We start from the raw sequence: 27,906 nt of genomic DNA on the forward strand, positions 1-27,906 counted from the left end.
TATTTATTCAAAAAAGTTTTACTTCTAAATTAATGAATACTAATTTTGAAGCATGTATAAAATCCCAAGCTGTAAGATATAAAACCACATGATATGAAGAGTGTCAGTGTAAGTCCAAGACGACACAAACAAACAATCAAAATACATACATGTTGTGTTCTGAGGACAAGGGTATTTTTGCATTAATATCAGGTTGGGGCAAGTTGTCATATTTATATTGGCAAAGGGTTTACTTTTTATTTTTCTTATTATGAATATTAATTTATGTATCGTATGTAAAAGTATTTTTTTTTCTTTTTATTACGCCATCGTCTATTTGTTATTGTCCATGCCCTTATCAAGATGGCCGCCGCTCTATGTCGTTAACTTGGTAAGATGCGCATGTTCCGCTCTCTACTCCTCCTTTGTCTGAGTCCGTTTCGGTCCTCCGCCTAGTTATTTATTTATTCCTTTTTCATTTGTGGGGTATATTTTCATATATCCAATTATCTCGGTTATTGAATGACATTCGATTCTGACACATATATGCCTAAAAGCAAAGCCCCCAAAATGGATGATCTGGACTACAGTAAGTGAAGCTGCTTCAGTGTTGTGTTTATTACTGCATCACGCACTGTCTGTTTCCTCATTCATGCAAAAGGATGTTACGTGCTTTTAAAGGGATAAAGTGTAATAGGATCTGTTTTATTTGTATAATTTCTTCGGCTTTAGTACACAGTTCAGCTGTCCATCACCAGTCATTGTCATGGATTCCTTCATGCTTGGCCTTCTTCAGTTTTTATATGTGTATTGTGCCTATTTACTTTTATCTATCAATGCCAACCAGCTGTATTTCACAAGTGGCTTAGAGAAATGTTATCCTGGTTTGCAGCTAATCATTAGACTTCTTTAGGATCTGATTACGTTTCAAATGTCCATTATTACAGCTTAAATAACCTGGCTTTTTATATTGGAAGTTGACATGAAACAGCTAATTTTGTTAAGTTGACATGTCCTGTGGTGTCACACATTATACTTAATCAAAAACCATTTTAAACAACATTTTGCTAATTCTTTTGTAATTGTTACGCCTGCAATTTTTACAACAATATCGAGTAGGCCTATACTTGAAATATTTGTACTTTTAAAAACGCATTTCTCGCATTTTAGGACTATTTTAAATTAATATGGGCAAAAGGTGTTTAAAAATGCTGAAAAAAATTAATGGTGACATCTCAGCACATAAAAAAATAATTTTTGCTTATACTTAATTAGGCACATTGCAAAGACAAGATGTGTTTGAAGAACAAATACAGGGTAGTCTTTCTCCCCTCCTAAAAAATAAACTGTGCCACTATGTTTGATTGCTCATATCTTAAAATGCAAAAAGTTGTTTGCACGATTTTTGGTGTTCTTCTACGACTTTTTGTAAGCAGCAAAATTACGTCACTGTGATAAATTTCTACAAATAAATCACTTGGGGGGGCCCCCCAAAAATGGGGCCACATGTCGAAAGAGAAGCAGCTAAATTTGATGCCATTGAAAACGTAGCTAAACTAATTACTTATTTGTTTGTTTGTAGCAAGTTGTTGCTCATGATGATGTTACAATGACATTATTTCTTTGTTTACAAAAATTCGTAGAAGTATGGCAAAAAAATCTTTATGCATTTTTAAGATATGAGCGATCAAGCATAGTGTCCCCGTTTTTTGGCGGGGGGACGGACACCCAGCACCCTGTAGGCCAGCGGTCGGCAACCCTTTTTGACATGGAGAGCCATTTTTTTCTTTTGCTGGTCAATGGCTGTGCCGACATTTGTGTGAAATATTTCTTATATTATGTCATTGTAATCTTGTAATAACACGCAAGCAACAGCGAGAGAGGAGCAGTCTATTTTATTTATGTGATGTTTTTCACACATTCATTCCAATCTACATCTTGATTTCATCCTTCCTCGTGATCACGCAGCATGTTTTCATCAGCTGAATAGGAGTCTAAACACAATTAAAGTGTGATGAGACTGTGTGAATGTGACCATGGTTTAAGGAGGGTGTACCTGTATGCAGGGTTGGAAATCTCAAGGATAATAGTGGTGTTTTCCTTGTTACATCACGTGTTGTTCTGAAAGCAAAAAGAAACAAATGAAACACTGAATGTTGGCTGTCATCCGCACAGCTTGACCGAGTCAATGCAGCGCGTTTACTTGCGCGATTAACTGAAAGTGAAGCGCTGCCGGCTCGTGATGCGTGAATGGCTTGCACGCGCTGCACGAGTCTGTTGGGTATACTGCAGTCTCGTCACATCTTAACTTTTTGTTTAGCCTCTCATTCAGCTCATGAAACCATGCTGCGGGATCATGAGGAAGGACTACATCAAGATGTAGACTGAAATGCAGGTGTGGCATGTCGTATAAATAAAATAGTCTACTACTCTCTCGCAATTGCTGGCGTGCCAGTGATTACCCCTCTGCTGGCACGCGTGCCATAGGTTGCCGACCCCTGCTGTAGGCTTTCTGACTGAGTCTGTTCAAATAGCAGATGTCAATGGGGTTGCATATTTAATGTGTGTGTGTGTGTGTGTGTGTGTGTGTGTGTGTGTGTGTGTGTGTGTGTGTGTGTGTGTGTGTGTGTGTGTGATTTGTTTTGGTTTTAATATGAAGATAGTTAAATTCATTGTGTGTTTGTTGGTGCCTGGAGGCAAACACCAGCTGGTGTCGTAAGAAACCTCTCAGTCCACAGAGAAGCTGATATAAACCTCTCCTATCCCAGCGAGGCAGTATGTAAATGATTCCTGCGCATGTTCAGCATCCTGAATCCTGATTACATTTCCATCTCACCTCATAAAGTGAATGATATTAGACATAGGCCAGCAGTTATGGAATGTTATCAGCAGGGCTTGTTAACATGGAAAGCAGGCAACAGTGTGAGAGAGGCCTGGGTGAAAAGGAAGGGAACTCAAAAGCCTCCTCCTTCAGGCCCCTTTCTCTCCCTCTCTGCAGTCCCAGCGGACCTGAGCCCAGAGGAGCGCTCTGAGCTAGAGGAGATCCGGCGCAGGAAGGGAGCTCTTCTTCTTGAGATCCAAAGACTGAAAGAAGAGCTGAGAGAAGCGATTATAGAGGTGGAGGGGCTGGAGACCAGCACAGAGGGCAGGTTAGTCTCTCTACTACTCCGTACACCCATTTAGTGACTGATGAAGTGCACAAATCCTGTACTTTAGTTTAAGTGCGGATATCCTGATGAAATAGAATTCATTAAGTGTTAATATTATCAACGAAATTACTGACGAAAATGTTTGTGTTTTTACAGTAATGACAGAGGTGGGTAGAGTAGCCAAAAACTGTACTAGAGTAATATTACAATTACTTAAAAGAAAAAATGTATTCAAGTAAAAGTACTGACAATAATAATTACTTGAGTAAGAGTAAGAAAGTATCCAATTAAAAGAGTAACTTGTTACTTTCACAAATTACCACCAAGGCTAATACTTTATGCATTATTTGCTGTTATTGCAGGAATGTATTTCAGGTTGGCAAAAGGTTGTTTATAACTTGAACTTTTTAAATAAAACAATTTTTATTTTATTATAGTTTGAAATTTCTTGTTCTTCATTGATTTACTGTACTTCATTAAATCAGTGTTTCCCAAACTTTAACCTGTGACGGTACACTTTTTACGAATACCACTATCCCACATAACCATCATTGATAGTTTTCCTTTTCAAGAACTTGTCCATGATTTCTGTCCATCTTAGTAGTGTGTTTACTTGTAATGTTTGAAATTTGACAAAAAACATAGGTACGCTGTATGAGGTCACAGATGACAAGAGCGCTAATTTGGTAATGAAAAATGAACAAATTTGCTTCTTTTCTAATTTGTAGTTTTGTTCTTCCAAATTAATTCTTGCTTTGCCACAGAAAATTACAGGGATTTAAACTCACGAGGGGCGAAAAAGGTAAGACAATAACTGGTCAACGAAAATTTCTTCCGGGATATTTTTTTAAAGAATAAGCTAAAAGCACCAATTCCAGCTATTTTAGTGATTCAAGTTTATCAAATTAACTGCACAATTGTGCAGAATTAGCTACAGAAATAAAGGATATTTTTTTGAGGCTTGCTTCTGTTTTACAAATTTAGTTTAGACTAGTTTAGTGACTACTACTGGAGATGTCACTAGGTGGTGACAAATGAGCGTCTTATGTGCTATGAGTGAGCCAGTGAATCATTTTGAGATGTTCACGACCGAAATCTACCAAGAGACTTTATAGTGTTTAAGCATTATAAGAACAAAGCAGCTCTATAGTCTTTCTTCAGTTTGTGAGCTGCAGAGCATGACTTTTCATCCAAAAAGACAACAATAATAGTAATGAGTATCAATTACATATTTACCTTTGAAACGATAAGTTCATATTTAATTAAAAGTAATTATGAGGCATTCAATAGCTCCTTACAGATTTGGACAGTTTTTAAATATTTCTTGTTGCTTGGTACTCTCAAAGACATTATTGGTGAAGCAAAATCATGTGTGTGAAAAACACTTTGGCGTGACGTCACTTCATAGGCTTCAGTGTATTCTGCAGCGCTGACACGAGTCATGTGAAAGAACATTAACGTATATATATATATATATATATATATATATATCACTCACTTTGCACATCATTGTTCTTCACAATCACAAAAGTGACCGAATATTAGAGCTGTTGGAAAAAATCATTTAAGCAATGCATCAAGATTTATACTCAAACAATTCTGAATCGATTCTCAAAAGAATCAGAATTGATTCTGAGTTCAGTTTAAATCACGGTAGAGCAGTGGTGTGCGCCAAAGACAGATGTGGAAACAAAGACGCGAGTTAAGTGCACAAACACGACTGTTTGCAGACCAGCTGTATTAAACACATGACCATTTGTGCCTGAATGAAACAATGATCCCGAAATTCTTTCACAAACCCACGCACATATCAACTGGAGAGTTTATTCGTGATAAGAAGCCAAAAAACAACATGAAAGATGTTATTTTCATGCATTTATTTATTTGGTGGAATTTGATAATTTTCCACGGCACACCTGACAATTTTTCACAGTGTTTGGAAAACACTGCATTAAATTACTATAGTGTTATTTCCCTTGCATGTATCGGAAAAAAAAATTCTAGGTTTTACAGCCGCTGCAGTTAACTAACCGTGCAAAGTTTTCAGTACAACGTTCCATTTAGATCTACTAAAAATGTTGATAAGGAACAAGGTTCTCAGCTTGTTTTGGAAGAGTAGCCTGTATAAAGATTATGGCTTGCATTTGCATCTTTGTTGTCTTTATGTTTGAGCACTAAATGCAAATAAATTCAAAGAGTCCCTCTTGCATTTTGTTTCTCCAGTTTCTTTCCTCTAATGGTTAACTCGGCTAGATAACTGTTCGTACACACACACACACACACACACACACACACACACACACACACACACTTTATCTCCAGACCTGTGGTTGTGTAAACAGTAAAGTCATTTATGGATATATATTTTTTCCCCCAACTTGTCATAATGAATGTTCAGTAGGTTAATAAGACACTCAAAGTGAGTGTAACAGGTCAACGATGGGCAAGGAAGAGGCGGGATCCGGCTAAACAGTCAACATAAAGTTTAATATACAACTCAACATAAAACAAACATAAACACCCACACATGCAGCGCGTCTCCCTCTCTCTCTTACTGGTTTCTCCGGTTCCCCTTTTAACTCGCTCTCTCTCTGATCATCTGATTCAGCGCTGTCCATGCAGCCTCACGGCCCGGCCATGCCCTCCTCCTCGTCACAGTGAGGTATTATATCTCATACCTAAAAATGAAAATAATACTGATAATAATCTCCTTTTTTTTTCTTCTTTTTTTTTTTTTAACAGTAAAACATTACAGAAGAGTCGACACGTGGCCATGGGGAGGAAAAAATTCAACATGGACCCAAAAAAGGTGCAGAAAATGTTTTTTTCCCATTTTATTACCCTATTAAGAATACATTTTTAAACATTCTCACCCTCATGTGGTTCCAAACCCAAATTATTTACTTTATCTGTGAAGCACAAACATTAGACAGAATGTCCAAGCGTCTCTTTTTCATACAATGTAAGTGAATTGTGATTTATACTGTCAAGCTCCAAAAGGGCAATAAAAAAAAACATAATAAAAGACTTGTGCGCTATAATTCCTAGTCTGATAATCTTCTACTCCGCTGCAGGTCTCAAATCTCATTTGTGCTTGATGTATCGCACCAGGTTGGATGTAATTGACACCAAACGCCATTGGTTCTCATGTGCCACATAACCGATTGGCACATGGCAAGTTTCAGTGTACTCGACCGCAAATGAGATTTAAAAGCTACGGAAAAGGAGAAGATTATTACAGTAATATATTGTATTTTAAAAAGTGTTATAGTATAGTCTTTTTCTTAAACTGTTTCCTCTCTGTGTTGACAGGGCATTGTATTCCTAGTGGAGAATGAGCTGCTCAGACACACTCCAGAGGACATTGCTCAGTTTCTGTACAAAGGAGAAGGACTCAATAAAACTGCAATTGGAGACTATCTTGGTGAAAGGTACTGTAGAGGTCTGCTGTATTCCAGTTACATACAGTACACAAATAGTCAATTCAAAACACATTTATAATGCAATTGATATCTCTTTCTCTTTCAGAGATGACTTCAATATTAAAGTATTGCAGGCCTTTGTTGATCTTCATGAATTCACAGATCTGAACTTGGTTCAAGCACTTCGGTAAATAATATCCCTCCCTATATGTTTGGGTTTATAATTTAAATGGATTATTTATAAGAGGAAAAACCAGTATTAAGGGCTCGATCATGGGCGTTTCTGCTCACTACAGGCAATTTCTGTGGAGTTTCCGGTTGCCAGGCGAGGCTCAGAAAATTGACAGAATGATGGAGGCGTTTGCTCAGAGATACTGCCACTGCAATCCTGGAGTCTTCCAGAGCACAGGTCTCACACACGTTCTGTGCAACTTGGCTAACACAAATGTCCTTGCTGCAATTGTTGTCTTCACTATTCACAATGCATAATTTAAATAACATTCAAACCAACTGATCTCAGTTCAGAACACTCTGGGCTGTCAGTAAATGGTTAAACTTTCGATACTCCGAGTCATGTGACAAAACAACATGGTGCTGATCACAGCTGAGTTTGTGTTTGGGAGAAATGCAAACAAAATTTATTTGGAAAAAAAAGCTAATTAAAAAACCCTAAAAAATTCTATAGCTTTGTATTAATTCAAACTTCGTCCCGCTGATCACATATGAGCACATACATTTTTAGAATTATTTTTTTATGTTTATTAGGGGCTACTAGTTACAAATCAAAAATAGAAAGGAAAATGCACACAGCAGTAATGCTCTGGTCTCAGGAGGTACATTTCTCCAAAGTACCACTCAAATTTGGGAACATTGTTCACAGCAGATGATTTAAGGTCTGACAGTGATCGTCTATATTGTTGATTCGCCACTTTTATAGCTGAAACAGCAGCGGTGCACAAATTAACTTAACCTCAAGCATTTGACTACCACCAATAAAATATACATTTTCATTGTCGACCCCACTAATCGACTTGTCAGTTGTTGGAATTTTATGTTGCTTTGTCAGCCTAGCCCTTTTTTTCCCCACCATGCTCATCACCATGCATTCCAGGATAGCCTAACTGGGGAAGGATACATACAATGTTACCTTGGAATATGGCCAAAACAAGATCATCAGCATAATTAAGATACCTACCTACTGGATCAGCCTTAACATCGGAGCGCACCTGTGATGTCTTCTGAAGGCAGCTCACTAGTTTTTGGTTGACTTGCATAGATGCAATTAATAGTCTTCAAAATCTATCTTCTCCCCACAGACACCTGTTACGTGCTGTCATTTTCCATCATCATGTTAAACACTAGTCTGCACAACCCAAACGTGCGGGACAAGCCCACAGTGGAGCGCTTCATCAGCATGAACAGAGGCATCAACGACGGTGGAGATTTACCAGAGGATCTGCTTAGAGTGAGTGTGTACATCTGATAATGCGTTGAGTGCATTGTAATATAAATGTAATTGCATAAAGACATCAGCATCCCTATTAATGTGGTGTGTAATTATAAAATGTAATGTTTTAAGGCTGTTGATTTAATACTATTAATTATATAAAAATAATGCTAATTTATCATTAACGCAATTAATCATGCCCTGACCGTAAGTAAATTCCGTAATAAAGATTTATACCATCGGAGCAATTCACGGTTGAAGTGTCACATTCATGTTTTTGTGGGTCTCAGTCAGCGGGGGCAGTCAGTGCATTTTCAGCCGTACAGGTAAAAACAGCTGTTCAAACAACGCTGGACAAAACACAACAGAATGCAGAGGTCGTGAAAAGTTTTTTTTTTTTTCAATCTACATTTAACTTCAAAATGTTCAAAATCATGAAATATCCTTGTATTTTTTTCTTTTTGCAAGGAGCAAAGATTTATATATGTGATTAATTGTGATTGATTAATCGTCATGTCATGTAATAAAGTTGATAAAAAATTGTACTTAATAGACAGCCCTAATTGTTTTATATTTATAGTGACCCTACATTGGATAAGTAGCTATAAAAAAGGATGGATGGATATTATATTTATAATTTTTTTAAATATAAAATATAGAATTTCCAGCAAAAATTCACATGTGATTAATTGCAATTAATTTGATCAATTAATCTGCGAATCATGCCTTTTTATTTTTGATCGACACCCCTAGTTTTATTATACAAATGTCGCACTGCTTTTGTCTTTAGAATCTGTATGACAGCATCAAGAACGAGCCCTTTAAGATCCCAGAGGATGATGGGAACGACCTGACGCACACTTTCTTCAACCCTGACAGAGAGGGCTGGCTCCTCAAACTGGGTGAGTCCCTCCTGCTGTCCACCAGCAATGCTTCTGTTAAACCAACGTTTTCTCGCTGCTCTGTGATTTAATGTAAAACTGTTGGGAGGGTCTTTTATTGCCGTTGCATGATTTTCTGTTATTGTATTGCTGCGCTTTGCACTTTTTTCCTGAAACCTAGCGAATCATCACTTCTAATGTGTTGCCACTTATTTCTGCATGGCCAGCTCTGTGATCTCTCAAGCACTAAAGGCTTCTCAATCTTTTCCCCTCTCCTTGTATCTCTTTCTTTCTTTTCTTGTGATCCGATCTCCCTCATTCCCTTCTCTCGATTTCTTCTGGCTCCTGCTCTGCTTGACCTGTGATTTCTCTGCCGCTGGTGCTGATCAACCTGCAGGAGGTACGTAAAGCCTCTCTTCCCTTTTTATTTTTTCGGAGAAACTTCTAACCTAAGTGTTAAACTTTAGTACACACTATTATTTTGCCACAAATTTTGTGAATCGTAAATTATTATTTATATATAAATTTTTCATAGGGATAAATCTGCAGTCTAGTGTCACCCCTGTTTCCACCACATGCTAAAACAGTATTCATGCAATGCTGCAGCATAATTACAACAGCAGGCTTGATGTGCTTTCACACTGACAGCATTTTTGCTGCATAAGAGTGTGACATATCTGTATAGAAAATAAAGTGCTTACTTTTCTAAACAATCTGATTTATGGTTTTCATCTGCCGTACAACAAAATGAGAAAAAGTCCTGCACTGACTTGCACTGAAAACAGGGTACCATGTCTTAAATTAAAAGTCTTATATTTACTTTTTTTATTTTTTTTTAAGGCCATAAAATGTCGTAAATAAATTACAAGAAGTATTACATTTTGTTTGATGAGAGAACTATTTCTGTCATAATTTTTTAAAACATCCTCACTATGCAAAATTTTTCACAAGTTCTTATAACTTTTGCACAGTACATGAAACATTCACCCACTTTGCCAAGGCTGTAGCATAATAAAATGTATCTTGCAGCCAGTGCTGCTGTGTGTCCCTCTCCAAGTATTATATTCATTTTTTTTCTTGTTCTGTCATTGTGGAAAAGTAGTTTAAACTTTGAACCCCTGTTTCTTTATATTTTGGGCAGTGAAGGAGAAAGTGCACCTCTGTCTCGATCTCATGTTGTACAGTGAGCACACGCCCTTTCTTCTCTGGGTAACCATGTTTTTCTGTGTCTGCCTCTCTCGATGTGCTCAGTGAGCCTGTACTTGCTCAGGATCTGTCTCCGCTTTGTATCTCTGACAGTCAGGAGATACTCTTCCAATTCATAGTTTGATGTTCGAGTACTATAGAATTGTAATTTGCTTTATGTTTTAGTTTCTTGGTCCCAATGTTCCAGATAGGTGATTTGAGATTGTTTGATGATCTGATTTATTCTGATGTTTGGTTGAAAAGCAGTGCTGGTCTGAGGCTTGTTGGTGTTAGTAGTGTTAACCGGGTTAGTGAGTCTCAGAACCAGCTGACTGAGGGGACTTTTTTCAGGGTTCAGTTCTTGAGTTTGTAGCTATTTAAAATGTAGCGATTTTGTTGCAGTGATAATCAGGCCAAGGTAAGTATACTGCATAGTGTGCTCTAGTGCGGTGCTGCCTAGAGAGAACTGGTATCTGTGTTGCTGACATCTGGGCTTTTTCTGAAGTTTACAATTATCCATCCATCCATCCATCTTCAACCGCTTATCCGAAGTCGGGTCATGGGGCAGCAGCTCCAGCAGGACTCCCAAACTTCCCTATCCTGAGCCACATTAACCAGCTCTGACTGGGGGACCCCGAGGCGTTCCCAGGCCAGTGTGGAGATGTAATCTCTCCATCCAGTCCTAAGTCTTCCTCGAGGCCTCCTCCCAGCTGGACGTGTCTGAAACACCTCCCTATGGAGGCGCCCAGGGGGCATCCTTACCAGATGCCCAAACCACCTCAACTGACTCCTTTCAATGCAAAGTTGGAAGTTTACAATTCTATTATTTAAAATACTACTAAATAACTTCCCCAGATTACTGCTCACACAAATGCCTCTGAAAATATTCGGGTCCAATTTGTCTCCACTCTTGTGAATTGGGGTAATAAGTCCTTGGCTCCCGATGTCAGGGAAACAGCCTGAACCAAGTACACGGTTGAATAATTTGAGCACACCCTTCTGCAGCTCAGGTGTGCTGTGTTTCAGCATTTCACCTAAGATGTTGTCAGCGCCACAAGAGTTTTTGCATTTTTGGCTTTTAAGTTTGTGAACCAATTCGATATGCGTAATTGGAAAGTCAAGTGGATTTTGATTCTTTTTTTTATTGGGTTTTCATTTATTTGTAGTCTTTGTTTGACCTGATTATAATTCTCATTTAGTTGTTTTGGTGGGATTTCTTTATATACGTTTTCAAAATGTTTTTTCCAAATTTCTCCATTTTGAATTGGTAAATCTTGTTGTTTTGTTGTGCTCAAATTATTCCACAAATCCCAGAACTGATTTTGATTTATTGATTGTTCAATTTCATGTAAGCTTTGGTGAGATGTGTTGTTTTTTTACTGTAATTGTTTGTTTGTATTGTAATTTGGAACAGTAACAATTCTTACGTCTGTATTGTTTGGTTCATTATGTTTCAGATAATGTTTTCTTAAAGTTTTGCAGTCTTTTACATTTTGGTTGTTTTTAGGATGTTATTGCCTTTCTTTTTCAACTCAGTTTTACAGGCTGCTTTTTGAAATATATGGATGACTTCATTTGAAGCCAAATTTACACCATCCTTAGTTCATTTCTAAATTTTTATAAATGTAGTGATTTGATTTTTCAGTTCTTCAGAATTGAGGGCCTGGATATATTTGTCTGTGCTGCCTGGAGTCCATCTGTATCTCTGCTGGACTTGATACATTTTACTGCTCTCCAGTCTACTTTGTTTTGCTATTAGGTGTCTTTTAATATATATGTTAGTTTGGTTATGGTCTGAGAGTGGAGTTTGCTGTCTGACAGTGAATGCACTGTAGGAGGAGGGGTCATGTCACCTACACTAGCTCCAAGACCTGAATAACATATGAACCTCCCTAAGTAGTCCCCTCTGATCCTGCCATTAAGTATGTATAGGCCTGAGGCTTGGCAGAGGTGCACTAAATGGTACTAATGTACCATTTTCATTTACAATATAGTCGAGATTGTTCCGTGCTGGGAGATTTTTTTTGTGAGGCTCGGGGTTCTCTGGCCAAATACATGTTTGTTGCCCTTTGGGTCAATATTATCCAGTTCAGTTCCAGTTCTTGCGTTAAAGTCTCCACACAGCAGCATGTTTCCATGGGCCTGGAAACAGCTAATCTCTGTGTGGATGTTGTTCAGATATTCCTCATCACGGAAAGGGGGATTCTGCTAAAGGATTGTAGATGGTGTGTGTGTGTGTGTGTGTGTGTGTGTGTGTGTGTGTGTGTGTGTGTGTGTGTGTGTGTGTGTGTGTGTGTGTGTGTGTGTGTGTGTGTGTGTGTGTGTGTGTGTGTGTGTGTGTGTGTGTCCTTATCTCTGTAATAGCTGGTTGCACAGTGTTTGTAGCATCTCTTTAATGTGCCCCAGCTCACTGGTTGTTGTGAGTGTAGGTGTGGCAGGGGGCTGGGCCACAGCTTCAGCATATCTCTGTGCTCTCTGCTGTGGGGGTTTCTCCTGGTTTGGGGCAGTTTTTTATTTATTTTCCTTGTGTGGAGTTGATGGCCAGCATGTGGATGTGGAGCAGGTAAGTGTGCGTTTACAAGTGTGTAAGGAGCTTCAAGTAGGTGTGTTGAGGGAATGGATGACGTAAAGGTGCTTGTCCAGCTGTTGTCTTTCCTCACTGAGGTCAAAGGGGCATATCTTGGCATGTAGGAGTGGATGGGCCGGTAGTGTCCTGGTGCCGTTGGAAAGGGGCTCAGTGATGTTTGATTGTGGCCCAGGGCAGCATCCTTTAGGTTCTTTGCAAAAACGCGCACTCTGTTTTTGTGTAGGTGAAGTCCATCATAGAGGTGGTCGCGCCTCGGCAGGAGTATGGAGATCACAATACGGGTTTCTGGGAACATTTTGCTAGTGATTTCTGCAACTTCACAACATCAGCAGTACTGTTGCACAGTGAGTAAAGGTCATTAGTCCCAATGTGAATAATCACACATGAAGGGTTTCCAGAGGAGTCTCTAATGGTGGGCATGGCCCATTGTGCTGCATCTTTTCGCTGTAACTATTGTGATGTGGGAAACACTTCTGTGGGTCCAGGAACTTCACATTAGAGTCCAACAGAAGGAAAATATGTGAACCAGGGTCTGATGGGATACAGTGGGGAGGCTGGGGTGATTTAGGCTTGTGTTTTCACAGGTGTATGCGTGCGTGCGTGTTAGATGCAGACTGTGTGTCTGCGTATTTGTAATTTTTTGGGTTTGCTGGCAGTGTAGTTCTGCAGTGAGGTGTACTATCTCTGGAATCCTCCTGTTGATCTCTTAGCTCTTACAAACTTCTGGAGAGGTTTTTTTCTGTTCTCTCTGTGTCCTCATTTAATTTGGCAGTCTGTGCATGGAGTGTGATTTTCTTGCAGTTTTTTGAGATCTGCTTTGTGTTCAGTGATGGAGGAGCTGCTCTCTTTCTTCAGCTGCTGGAGTTCATCTTTGAACTGCTGGATGCTGATGTTTGTGTTGTGTGTGTCTGACAGTCTGTTTTGTGTGTGTTCTCTGAACTCTGTAAAGTCTAGTTCCAGCAAGGCCAGACTGTCTCTCGGCTGACGTTCAGACGGTGAGGGTGGGGGGTTGTCTATGCTCTCCACCTCTGAGTCAGAGCTGTTTGCAGAGGTCTTGTCTCTCTCCTTTTCTACTCTGGCTTTCAGCATAGGAAAGATTTCCTCAAACGAGTTCAGGCTTGCCTCATTTCCTTGCAGAAGGATGGTACTGTGTAAAAAATGAAATTATCTCGCTCTCTGTCTCTCTCAGTTCAATTAAAATGTGCTTTATTGGTATGACTTGTGCAGTATTGCCAAAGCATTGGCCATTACATGAGCAATGACCACAATAATGATTATATAGTACATAAAGAAAATATTAATAAATCAATCAATAAATACATAATACATATTGTTTTATAAGAAAATTATTGAAAATGAAAAAATTTATAAATAGAAAATAAAAAAGACTGTTTCTGACTTTAGTTTTGTCTGCTGGCTGACTCTCTTAGTTTGTGCCAAGCTGCTACATACAGTCAGGTCCATAAATATTGGGACATCGACACAATTCTAATCTTTTTGGCTCTATACACCACCACAATGGATTTGAAATGAAACGAACAAGATGTGCTTTAACTGCAGACTTTCAGCTTTAATTTGTAGGAATTACAACAGTTTGTATATGTGCCTCCCACTTTTTAAGGGACCAAAAGTAATGGGACAGATTAACAATCATAAATCAAACTTTCACTTTTTAATACTTGGTTGCAAATCCTTTGCAGTCAATTACAGCCTGAAGTCTGGAACGCATAGACATCACCAGACGCTGGGTTTCATCCCTGGTGATGCTCTGCCAGGCCTCTACTGCAACTGTCTTCAGTTCCTGCTTGTTCTTGGGGCATTTTCCCTTCAGTTTTGTCTTCAGCAAGTGAAATGCATGCTCAATCGGATTCAGGTCAGGTGATTGACTTGGCCATTGCATAACATTCCACTTCAATCCCTTAAAAAACTCTTTGGTTGCTTTCGCAGTACGCTTCGGGTCATTGTCCATCTGTACTGTGATGCACCGTCCAATGAGTTCTGAAGTGTTTGGCTGAATATGAGCATAAACACTTCAGAATTCATCCTGCTGCTTTTGTCAGCAGTCACATCATCAATAAATACAAGAGAACCAGTTCCATTGGCAACCATACATGCCAACGCCATGACACTACCACCACCATGCTTCACTGATGAGGTGGTTGATGAGGTGGTTGATGCTTTGGATCACGAGCAGTTCCTTTCCTTCTCCATACTCTTCTCTTCCCATCACTCTGGTACAAGTTGATCTTTGTCTCATCTGTCCATAGGATGTTGTTCCAGAACTGTGAAGGCTTTTTTAGATGTTGTTTGGCAAACTCTAATCTGGCCTTCCTGTTTTTGAGGCTCACCAATGGTTTACATCTTGTGGTGAACCCTCTGTATTCACTCTGGTGAAGTCTTCTCTTGATTGTTGACTTTGACACACATACACCTACCTCCTGGAGACTGTTCTTGATCTGGCCAACTGTTGTGAAGGGTGTTTTCTTCACCAGGGAAAGAATTCTTCGGTCATCCACCACAGTTGTTTTCCGTGGTCTTCCGGGTCTTTTGGTGTTGCTGAGCTCACCGGTGCGTTCTTTCTTTTTAAGAATGTTCCAAACAGTTGGTTTGGCCACACCTAATGTTTTTGCTATCTCTCTGATGGGTTTGTTTTGATTTTTCAGCCTAATGATGGCTTGCTTCACCGATAGTGACAGCTCTTTGGAGCTCATATTGTGAGTTGACAGCAACAGATTCCAAATGCAAATAGCACACCTGAAATGAACTCTGGACCTTTTATTTGCTCCTTGTAAATGGGATAATGAGGGAATAACACACACCTGGCCATGGAACAGCTGAGCAGCCAATTGTCCCGTTACTTTTGGTCCCTTAAAAAGTGTGAGGCACATATACAAACTGTTGTAATTCCTACACCGTTCACCTGATTTGGATGTAAATACCCTCAAATTAAAGCTGAAAGTCTGCAGTTAAAACACATCTTGTTCGTTTCATTTCAAATCCATTGTGATGGTGTATAGAGCCAAAAAGATTAGAATTGTGTCGATGTCCCAATATTTATGGACCTGAATGTATTTTGCTGCTGTTGTGATCAAGCTGGAGTTTTCTCCCAAAATATGTCTTAATTTTTCAGGATTTGGTAATGCCATAAAATGTAGTGCTATTTGTTGAAATTTTGTAAAGTAGGCTGATCGAATGTTGTGATAGTGATCACAGTACAGCAGGAAGTGTTCTTCTGTCTCCACCTCTCTCTGAGAGCACAGTGAACACCGATGCCATCTCTGTCTGTGCCGTTCTCTCTCCATAACCAGACAGTGATCACTCAGTCTGTATTTGCTTAGTGTCTTTCTCACTTCATGCTCTTTCACACAGCTCATGTATTCTGCTGGTTTGTAATCTCATGTGTAAATGGAGTTCCAACTTCTTTTGTGATTTAGTGGCATCTCTCCAATAGGCAATTTCATTTTGTTTTTTTAATTGTATTATTTGGTTGGGCCAGATTATGCTGTGCTGGTTTGGATGTAGTTTGAGCATCAGCTGTGAAAGGGCGCTCCTGTGCAGGTTCTGCTCCTGGCACTGCAGGGCTTCATCCTGGTATGAGCTCGGCTCTCTCTCTCTCTCTCTCTCTCTCTCTCAATTTCAGTTTTTTAATTTAAAGTACTTTATTGGCATGATTGTGTTTACATACGTTATTGCCAAAGCATTAATACACAAAACAGATAATGACAAGACAAACAATCATAATAAAATAGTAAAAATAGAATTAAAATAAGGTGCCGGGTAATGAATAAAATAAAAACTATAATAAAAATATACACAATTGAAAATAAAATAAGCGTTTAACATGACATTATGAACATAAGAAAAATCAAAGTACTGTGACTGAAGTACATTAAGGCAGTGATCGGTTTCTGAGGGTGTGCATCTCAGCTGCAACTGATGCATGATTGTCCGTCCCCAGTAACACCAGCATCTGATCTGTTTCTGCTGAACTGGAAAACTGTGGCATGAGGTTTGAGAGTTTGTCCAAGTACTTCCTCTGTACATTTCTCACAGTGAAGGAGAAAGTTTGTCACAGTGAGCACAGACTCGTTCTTCCTTTGGAAGCCATGTTTGTCTGTGTCGGCCTTTTCCATGTTCAGACTGTGATCACTGAGTCTGTATTTGGTGAGGATCCGTCTCTGTTCTGGATCGCTTACAGTGTGCAGATGTTCTGCCAGATTATACTTTCTGTTTAGGGCCTGATAACATTCCAATATGCTTTGGTTTTTACTTTCATTTTCCCAATGGTCCAAATATGAATTTTTATTTTCTTTAATGATTTGGTTTATTGTGATTTGGTTTTGTTCAGCAGTGCTGGTCTGAAACTGGTGTTTGTTAGTTGTTAGTGGGTTTGTGAGTTTCAGAGCCAGCTGACAAAGGGGACTGGTTTTAACTCTTGGGTTTTAAGGGATTCATGTTGCTGTGTGTTAACGGAACGTTAATTTAGGTGTGTCCAATATGTGAGGGATCGTTTTTTAATATGTACAATAAGGGGTTATCTGCCTAGTTCAGCCCGGCATGCATCAGTAGGTGTTCTTCTCTGAACTCTTAGAATGTTTCTACAGAATTCTGCATGCAGGGATTCTATGGGGTGTTTGTCCCATCTAGATATGCCAAAAAAATTCTGAACAAGGCCATAGAGATGGTAGAAGCATTTCAAAGTTGCCAACTCAATGTTTTGCTTTACAAAGTACTTTATGCAACCAGCTGTCCAAACTCTAGATCGCTGTCGAACGCAATTCCTCACATGCCCCCAAAATAATGTTTAATATCACTTAAAGTAAAACATTCAGTCAGTGAACTGGATAAATAATACATTGCAAAGAGGATTGTTAATATCATAAATATCCACAGTTATGGATGTTAATATAAGAATAAAACAGGCATATTGTTTTACTCACAGACTAAAAGCTGTTTATTTGTGCACAGCATAGATTTACAGATTATATAAACACATTGGCTGTGTGGTTGCTCCCGGGTCCTAGTGCCTGTCCATGCAATCTCTGTCAGTGCGACTTATACAGAGATGCTTTTTTCCTCTCTCTCTCTCTCTCTCTCAACAACGCAAATTTGGTCTGGTGCGACTTATAGTCAGGTGCGACTTTAATAATAATAAATATATACGGTAACTTGTATTGAACCTGGAATATTCCTTTTAAAGGCTTGTTTTGCACCTCTAATGCAATCCAATCTTTCATTCTTAGGAGGTCGCGTGAAAACATGGAAGAGACGGTGGTTTATTCTGACAGATAACTGCCTTTATTACTTTGAGTACACAACAGTAAGTCATACCTTCAAGTACATCGCACAGAAATCACAAAAAGAAAGACATGTTTATTTTACCTTATTTGTTAACAGGACTGAATTGTCTTGGACCACTGGTAGAACTGACTAATTTATATGATTGTGTGTAGGATAAGGAACCCAGGGGCATCATTCCATTGGAGAACCTGAGTATCCGTGAGGTTGAAGATCCCAGGAAGCCAGTGAGTCTGTTGACACTTTAAAGGGATAGTTCACACAAAAATGACAGTTCTCTTTCTGTGTCATCTCAAATTTGTAAAACTTTCTTTCTTCAGCAGAACACAAACTAAGCCATTTTGAAGGATATACACCGATCAGCCACAGCATTAAAACCACATGTTTAATATTGTGTATGTTGTGCTGATGACAATATTTATAATGAATAAGGGCTTAGATTTTGGTGTGTCTCTCAGCCATAGTGATCGTATTGCTTCAGAAGACATGGATCAAACCACTTGAGTCATATGGATTACTTTTCATGCTGCATTTATTTCCTTTTTGGAGCTTAAGTTGACATACATTGTATGGGCAGACACATCATATATCCGTCCTTTGTTTGTGTTCCACAGAAAAAAGAAAGTCATGAGTTTAAGGCTTAAAGTCAAGTGTAATGATTCCTTTGGCACTGTTCATTGATCAATTACATTAATCTGCAGAACTGTTTTGAGCTGTACATCCCTAATAACCGTGGGCAGCTGATTAAAGCATGTAAGACTGAAGCTGACGGGAGAGTGGTGGAGGGAAATCACATGGTGTACCGGATCTCAGCCCCCACTCCAGAAGAGAAGGACGAGTGGATCCACAGCATCAAGTAAGTGGTCCATCACAACTGAATGAACATGCTTAAGGGATATATAAGAGATCTCCAAGGACAAGCCAGTGCAAGGGGTAGGAGGTTTAAAAGAGTGAAGGATCTAGAGTGACACAACAAAGTGTTACAAATGGTTAACGATCATTAAACACCGTTCACACCAAGTGCGATTCAAATTTTGTCAGCCTCTGAGAAGTGTTTTGCATAACTGAACTAGATTTGCATTTGCTGAAGGAAATATCAGTGCTCGCCAAGCAGCATTTAATAATGTTCAAGTTTTAGGTAAGTTTGGGCTTTAGTGCTGCGTAAATTAGATGCTGCGTGCGTGTTGTCATGAAAATCTGAATGCGTCTTGTTTGCAGTCGGCTGCACACAAGCATGTACACACAGTAAGATTACATGGACTTTAAAAGTTCAAAAAGACTAAATAATAATAATGAAATAATAATTAGTCTTTTTAAAATGTCATGTCAAAGCTTCAGTCCGACTGAAATTGTACTGGTCCTGTTTTTGCGGAGCACTGCGGGGGCAAGAATGATAATATTGGAAAGATCAATTAAATTACTGTTAATAATAATAGCAAATATTTTACAGCTTGATTGGCCGAAACTCTGCCTGTGTTCATTTGTAGAAATATTCTGCCTCTGTTGACATAGTGTAGCAGGAGGTGGGGATACAGATATGAGAATCAAATGGAATTCCTCACCATTTGGCCGGTAACATTATAAGGCTACAGCTTAAAGAGTATTCCATGTTCAATACAAGTTAAGCTCAATTGACCGCATTTGTGGCATAATGTTGATTAGCACAAAAATGAAATTTGTCTCTCCTTTAAAACATCTAATTCAAAAATGGAGGTTATAGTGAGGCACTTAAAATGGAAGTCCATAAACGTTAAAGGGATAGTTCACCCAAAAATTTAAATTCTCTCATAATTTACTCACTATCATGCCATCCCGGGTGTGTATGACTGACTTTCTTCAACAGAACACATTTGAAGAACATTAGAAAAATATCTCAGCTCAGTAGGTCCTTAAAGTGCAAGTGAATGCTGATCCGACTTTTGAAGCTCCAAAACTCACAAACAGTCAGCAAAAACATAATTGATACATAATTGACTCCAGCGGTTAAATTAATGTCTTCTAAAGTGTCACCATCATTTTGGCACGTAAAGGCTCAGTATTTGAGTTATTTTTAACTCTTAATCTTGCTTCCGGTGAGCAGCGGTACGTGTGTGACGTGTAATCGCATTGGCATTTGAAACACACGAGAACTGACCCATGTGAGTCACAGCTGGAAGAGCAGCGCTGTTTACAAGTGAGAGAAGGAACACCTAGAGAAGTTGAATTGGTTTTGGTTTAGATCTGTATTGATCTGTTTCTTTACTCACAGTGGTTATCCTGGATGTCCCAACCGAGTGGAGAATGTGAGATTACGGCCGCATCATGGCAATGAGAATACATCATACGAGAAACCGCATAATCTCCACCCTCTCGTGAACCTAACCGTTGGATTATTGTTAAAAAGTATTTACATTTTGATCTTTTACACAACAAAGTGATCGTATCACTTTAGAAGACATTCATTTAACCGCTGGAGTTCTGTCAATGATGATTTTGCTGTCTGTGATTTTTGGAGCTTCAAAATCACCATCCACTTGCATTGTAAGGATCTACTGAACTAAGATGTTTATTTTTCTTCAAATGTGTTCTGGTGAAGGAAGAAAGTCATACACAGCTGAGATATCATGAGGGTGAGTAAATGATGAGAGAATTTTCATTTTCCGGTGAACTGTCACTTTAAAATATTATCTTTTTTCTTAAGTATAGCCACAAGACGGGATTTTAATGTGATAAAATCACTTACTATTTCTGTGTTAAGTTATAGCCAATTTTACAACATTGTTACCATGACGATATAATATCAACAAACCCTAAAATGACGATTTAAACAAATTTACTGCTCAAATAATACATGAGTTTTAACTGAAGAATTAGTGTGTAAGAAAAAGTGCTTTTATAAAATTATAAGCTTCACATTTCTACCTTTTAAACCCTCCAAAATTGGCCCCCATTCACTTCCATTGTAAGTGCTCACTGTAATCTCCATTTTTGCTTTTTTAAAGAAAAGGAGTCAAAATCAACATTTAAAGAGCAACATGCAGGTTGAATTTATAACTTAATTAATACTTTATATTGTCTGCAGTGGTCTTTTAAAAACACATATGTAGAAATTACTAATGAAATCTCATTTGATGTAGAGATTTTGATGAAAATGTGCTAGGCTCTGGAATACGCCTTTCCCGCTATCAACGCGTCATATGACGTAGAGGCTGAGGCAAATAAAAGAGCTCATGGTCAGCTCTCTATTGTTGGGTGTTGATGTAGTTAGAGCAGTAGTGAGAGACAGAAAGTTTTAGATCGAGTTTTAGAGAAGCCATAATGGTAAATTATTGTGTTTGTGCTGGTTGCACGAATTCCAGCCTGTCAGGACATCGTGTCCATCATTTTCCTTCTCGAAAAAACAAGGCTTTTCGGTCTTGGAGTGCGTTTTGTGCAGGTGAAGAGAGCAGACTTCACTGCGGCGTCTGTTACCACACACTCGGTCGTTTGTGGCGCACATTTCACTCGGAGAATTATCGACCTGGAGATTTGTTGGAGTCTCGGATGGGATTTCGGAGTAAGGACCACGTGAGGCTGATTACTGATGCTGTTCCCTCGGTGCACTCGATGGAATCAAGTCCACCGTCAAAGTGTACACCGGATTTTGGCGCGGGCTGGACTGGAGGACAAAGTGCTAACGTTAGCAAACATTCTGTGCAACGAAAACGAGGACTTAGCAGAGTAAGGCTTACTTTTAATAATTTTAACTCTTAATTTGCTCATAATTATAGGCCTGTGGGCCATCATAGGCATGTTCGTCCACACCGGAGAACTCGGTTTCTTCATTCGCATCCATTGTAACCTGAGCTTGAACTTGACCAGACTCCCTCGGCCATCGTCACTTCCGGTTAGTGCTTTATAGACGCGGAAGTTATTTTATCACAATTTATCTGAAAATATCGTTAATGGCTAAATATATATTACTCCAGTTCAGAAAATCTAGTTGTTTTATCATCAACATACACTATGCTATATAGGGGTGTCCAACCTGCATGTTGCTCTTTAATGTGGTAATCAACATTCTGTCACACATGCTGTCGATTCACCTTAACTTGTATTGAACTCAGAATATTCCTATAGCACATGGTTTAAATCGTATTGTACGAACAAGTATCTGATGTTCGCTGACAATTTAAAAGACATGAGCAAATCAAATGATATATATAGCCTATACCAGCAACTAAAAACTCTGTTTGAGCTGTCTTACGTCGTCCTTCACCTCAGTGGAAAACTTACTTGCACAAGTTAATCTAAGATGCACAAAGGATTTTCCAGTGGAGACATGTATGCGAGAAATTCCAAAATAGCTCATGTGGAACAAAATACCGACGTGTTTATTACTGTCTTGGTGTATTTATGACAGGTGCCGTTTCACATAAAAGAGATGTGATGCCGCAGGCTCATCACAAATATAGACCCTAAAAACAGCCTAAAGATCACATCATCATAAAGACAGAAATATATTTGTAATAAATCCAGTAAATCCATTCCATGGGGTCTTTAAATGGAGCATAAGAAATGATCTTCTTCCTGTTGTTGTTTCAGGTCTGCTGTGAGTGTGGACCCCTTCTACGAAATGCTTGCAGCCAGGAAGAAACGTATTTCCCTCAAGAAAAAGGAAGAGCAACAGTGAAACATCTTCACTCCTCCTTTTATCTTTCCATTCTTCACTTCAGCAGATGACAAAACTCCCTCCATTCTGAAACACTTCCCTGTTGTCCCATCATCAGAAGGATCAGTTTTGCTGATGGATGTCGTTAGGAATCCGATCTTCTTGGTTCTGGATTCAGCTGGTCTGGCCTGCACGATTACTCATCTCTTACATCCGTAATTCTGCTACACTTGTACACTACACACAGTGCTATTCATATGACACTAGTCCGTACAGACCCCCACACTACAGTATATTATGCTGACATTCCATAGGGTTGTACCTACAAACATAATATTCAGACAGCTGCACACATCTCCATCCTGCTTCCCTAAAGGAGTAGTTCAAACAAAAATGAAATTTCGGTCATTATTTATTCCCCCTCATGTTAAAAAAAACCCATATGTGGATATTTTTTCAATGGAACACAAAAGTAATAATATACATCTCTTTTCTAATGGCATTTCTTAGTGACCATGTCTACCAAGCTCCTGAATGGCCATTGAACATAAAGCAACCATAAAAGTAGTCCATATGGTTGATGCGCTATAATGAAGTCATACGATAGCTTTGTGTGAAGAACAGACAAAAATTGAAGTTAATGAATGATATTCGCAATAAAAAAAAAAATGGTAAAGCACATTCGGTTTCTACACACATGCCATTTGGGCGTCATTGATTTCGTTTTTTCTTGGTTTTCTTTTGTCGTCTTTGGAGCTTGAGAGCCGTGGTTGCTATGAACTGACATTACAATAAGAACAGCATTTTAACTGTCTGGAACAAGAACAAATTTTCATTTTTGGGTAAACAATTATTTTAACCCTTTAGCAAGACACTGGCTTTCGATGATCATCTACTTTTTACCCACTACATTCGTATTCTGCACACTTCATCGTTAGTTCATTACACACTTTCACCATTTTAGCATTGTACTTCCACAGTTACCTCTCTCTTTACTACTGATCCCACATTTGGTGGCTAATGACCACCACTCTTGCTATTTACAGCATTGTACTGTGAAGTTCTTAAACATTACAGGGTAGACGACCAAACAGCCTGATGTACTCTTCATCATTACCATCATCAGGAACAGATCTAACAGCCTGTAGCTGAGTTGCGCTTCTCTAGCTTTGTAGACCGTGTTACTGATCTTTTAGGGGGTTTCATGCTGGAGGTTTCATTTAGTCTGGTCTATTTTGCTGTCTCAGCATTTAGTTGTCTAAACTGACACTATTATCTGTTATTTACTTGAGTTTATGTGTTCAAAATGAAGTTGAAACTGAAGGTCATTGCTATTCATACCACATATCAATCTGAGAGTGAAAAACATTCATCTATAACGATTTAAGCATATTCTATCTGTTTACCTGAGTCACTTGAAGCATCCAGTTCACTTTTAAAGTGTTCTGGAGCATATCATGATTTTCTGTTAAAACTAATATTATTATATTCTATTTGTCAATTGGGTGGTGTATCAGTGTGTGAGCTAAAATGTTCCCTAGGATGAAAAGCAATACTGGTGTACTTTATCCATCAAGATATCTGTAGAAACTCGCCTCATTAAATAATCTCCTCCACATTTAAAAAAAGATATAGGCCATGAAAAATAGGCCTTAAAAGTCACCACAGCCCCGTTTCTGAATGTTCTTGCTAGTGTTTGACCTAAAATTAGGTTTAAACTTACACTTTGATAACTCGACCACTGGGGGGGAGGGAATCTCACAGAAACATGTCCAGGCCAAATTTGAGGTCATCCACATAGTTGAACTTTATATAAAAAACAATATAAAAAAGGTTTTGCATAAACAAAGTAAAGCCTACCTGAAACCGGTAAATCTTTTTGCAATACAAATAGAAGTCGACCAATAGTGGGTTGTGCTGATACCGATAATGAAGGTGGGATAGACGATTAATTGACAGAGTTGTAAAAATGAATAATATGAATTAAAACTTTCCACTCAGTGTAAAATAGTGCTGAACTTTAGTAAGTACAACTTTCCATGGTGATGCTTTAATACAGTTTACCCACACTGTTACCTTCTTCTAAGCCTTTGCCATCTGAAATTAATTAAAATATTACAGGTCAAATGTGTTTGTAGTTCAGCAGTAACATTAAACACTGCCTTACAATGCCAGATAGTTACTGTATGCTTCATCACTACTGATAATATGTTTTTTATTGTCATATTAAATAATTAACAAACCACCTTTAGTCTTGAATGACTGATTTATCATACCATGACAGTCATAATAATGTGTATTGTATACATACCATGTTTTAAACCAGCGTTTGAAGTGTCCATCTCTATAAATAGCCTAGTCACGTTGCACAACAAACTCCATGTGGAGTCAGTGATTGTTTTTTATTTAACCTCTAGAGGGTGCCTTTATACTGTTGAAACAAGGAGTTCAGACTGAAGAACCCTGCAGCGCCGGCCACGGAGAAATTAAACCGATAAAATCAGAAACTATCGGAGTTTTCTGATAGTTAAAAACACCCCCGATTGGCCCCGATATATCGGTCGACCTCTAAATACAACATAATTTTACTGACAATTAAACACATTTTCTCCCGAAAATCACATTACCACTATTTATTTAGATGTTATACTTTTATAATATGCATAATATTTTTCTGCAAAAACAAATGATGCTCTCTCTCTCTCTCTCTCTCTCTCTCTCTCTCTCTCTCTCTCTCTCTCTATATATATATATATATATATATATATATCTATCCGCATTGGGTTTTTTTCCTGAAATGAGAATTGGTTCTAAAAATGATGTTAACAGTCTTTAAGCAAGATATATCTTCTTAAGTCTGTCTTTTTATTTTGGGATACATTTTACTGGACATGTTTGTGATATCATGAGATTACTCCTCTTACCCTTTGCTATTACAAACAACACTCGGTGCTGTTAAAAATGTTTCAGAATGCGTTTGTGCTAGTTCATATAAAGAATTTATTTCTGATGTGTATCCCATGAAGAAGTAAGACGTAAAAAGATGATGATTTTTTGGTTATGACTGATCTGCGATATGTGCCAGATGTAGCAATGACCTGTATTTCTGTTTGTGTGAAACACTAGTTAACTCCCTCTTACTCAGTGCTGTTTGAAGGAGTTTCATGGCAGCTTATTCCAATGTACTTTTATTTTATTTTTTGCCTTTTACTGTTTGTAAATATTTGTTGATCTGTTTGTTTACAATACAAATAGATAGAATTTAATTTATTTTTATTTTTTTTTGTAAAGAAATAAGGATCAGGTTTGCATGTTGTACTGAATCGAAGCATCTATTGTAAACGGTGAATCTAATGTCAAGGTTTCGGGCACGCAAGGTGACTATTAGCGTTCCGTAATTCTAATTCATACATGGCCCTGCTAGTCAACAAATTGGTGTTGCAGTTAATATGCAGTCTAGACGCAAGCATTAAGTAACAAAATGTGTACTAAGTAAAACAATTGGTTTTTTTAAATGCAGATGATAATACGGAACACTAATAGCGCTCTGGAGTCCAACATATTAGCCGCTCTATTTAAATATAGCCTACTAATAATGGAAAATGTTATTAATGAGAACTGTTAACAGTGCATTTTGCTTCACTTTTGTGATTTTTCCAGATTAATATAAAGCTTTGCTATAGTAATGGATGTCTTTATGACATTTACTACTTTGGAGTTAGAATCCATGTTAATGGCACTTTAATAGAGTTCAGCACAGTTCAGAAGCCCTCCTTGTGTATGCATTATGATTTACTCTCTAGAATTAGTATTGCAGTTCTTAACTGGTTTAAGCTTTGCTACACATGTTAAAGGTACTAATACAATGCATCCATATCAAATAATTTGAAGTTAATATGCTTCATGTTGTATTGTATGTTAGGGGCCGTATATGAGCTGTAAGATACCTTACCTAAAGGGGCTCCAGGTGTTAAATAGCATCAACTGTTGACTGCAACAGTACATTCCTAGATATGATATAAGCTATGTGTTTAAACTAATAGTTTGGGCATGACATGGTCTAATGAAGACAGAAGAATGACTCTAAATGACTTGAATACATTTTGAAATCTAAATCTGGACTTTCTTAATAAAAAGTGCAAAGGTGCCAAAGCCTTTTAGCTAGTCGATAGGAAAATAGTAGAACAAGTGAAAGCATTTCTTCCTCATCTATTCTTTCTCCGTTTCTGATTGGACACAGAAAGGTACATATGGTTGGAATATGCTTCATGTAGCAAAACAAAGACTCTGTTATGGTACACTGATGCCAATCAGCTCTAATAAACAAAAAGATTGCATTCGTGTTGTTTGTCCTCTTTTATTAATAGCCAATGATCATTCATTAGTGATGCTTGCTTAGGCAAGGATCACTATTACTATTGTTGATGTTCAGGGTTAGGGATTTGAACAAACCTAACAGAACTCATCTTGCACACATCGTCTTGCAAATGATTTGGATTGTTTTTTGGAGAGGTGTGTTATTACTTTTCTAAGTGATCAAACTGAGCCATATCTATCTCTTTTGGCTTATCTTTTTGAAGTTACCACACAGACAACCCTAGTAACTCCACAGAAACTCTTTCTAACAACCATTCTGAACACCTCAGTAACTTCATAGCAACGCCCTGTCATAGTGGTGTTATGTTTTTCATGGGCACGTTGTAATGTTATTTAACGTTTTGAGTGCTCTACACAATCTAAATATCTGTCTTTCGAGGGATTGGGGCCTTGTGATAGTTTTCCAAAGTTGTTCTGATGTCATGTTTTCATCCTCAGCAGAGTCTTGAGCTTGTTAGCTAATTTCCTGACAGATAACCTGAAAGATTAGTGCTGCACAATCTTGTTATTCTGTTCCTCAGCAGCCCACAGTTAGTACTCTGACTTCTATCGAACCTTGTGGCAGATGGGCTACAACAACAGAAGACCATGTTGGGTTCCACTTCTGTCAGCCAAGAACAGAAATCTGAGACCGCAGTGGGCACATTTCACCTAGACCAGACAGTTAAATACTAGAAAAACATTGCCTGGTCTGATGAATCTCTATTTCTGCTGAGGTACACAGATGCTAGGCCCACTGCAGCCTCAACTTTCTGAGGCTTTGATTGACCTCTCTCATCAACAAGGCATTTTCGCCCAAAGAACTGCAGCTCGCTGGATGTTTTTTGTTTTTGGCACCATTCAGAGTATATTCTAGAAACTGTTGTGTGTGAAAATCCCAGGAGATCAGCAAAATACCTGCGTTTGGCAGATATGAATTTCAAACCCTGTTATTAACACTCCTTGCTAAAC

At 38.4% G+C, this 27,906-nt stretch overlaps 1 protein-coding gene across 1 annotated transcript; it reads left to right on the forward strand.

Moving 5' to 3' along the window:
• The first annotated feature begins 413 nt into the window (after positions 1 to 413).
• Positions 414 to 26,915, forward strand: LOC127658417 (cytohesin-2-like). The gene is made up of 12 exons (XM_052147700.1): positions 414 to 568; positions 2,978 to 3,128; positions 5,871 to 5,937; positions 6,441 to 6,559; positions 6,657 to 6,737; positions 6,847 to 6,959; positions 7,867 to 8,015; positions 8,788 to 8,899; positions 17,894 to 17,970; positions 18,104 to 18,175; positions 18,650 to 18,804; positions 22,512 to 26,915. The coding sequence occupies exons 1-12, from the start codon at positions 502 to 504 to the stop codon at positions 22,597 to 22,599; spliced, it is 1,251 nt and encodes a 416-aa protein (XP_052003660.1). The 5' UTR covers positions 414 to 501; the 3' UTR covers positions 22,600 to 26,915.
• Positions 26,916 to 27,906: the final 991 nt, after the last annotated feature.

The sequence above is a fragment of the Xyrauchen texanus genome, chromosome 17, assembly GCF_025860055.1.
Source record: "Xyrauchen texanus isolate HMW12.3.18 chromosome 17, RBS_HiC_50CHRs, whole genome shotgun sequence".
NCBI lineage: Eukaryota > Metazoa > Chordata > Actinopteri > Cypriniformes > Catostomidae > Xyrauchen > Xyrauchen texanus.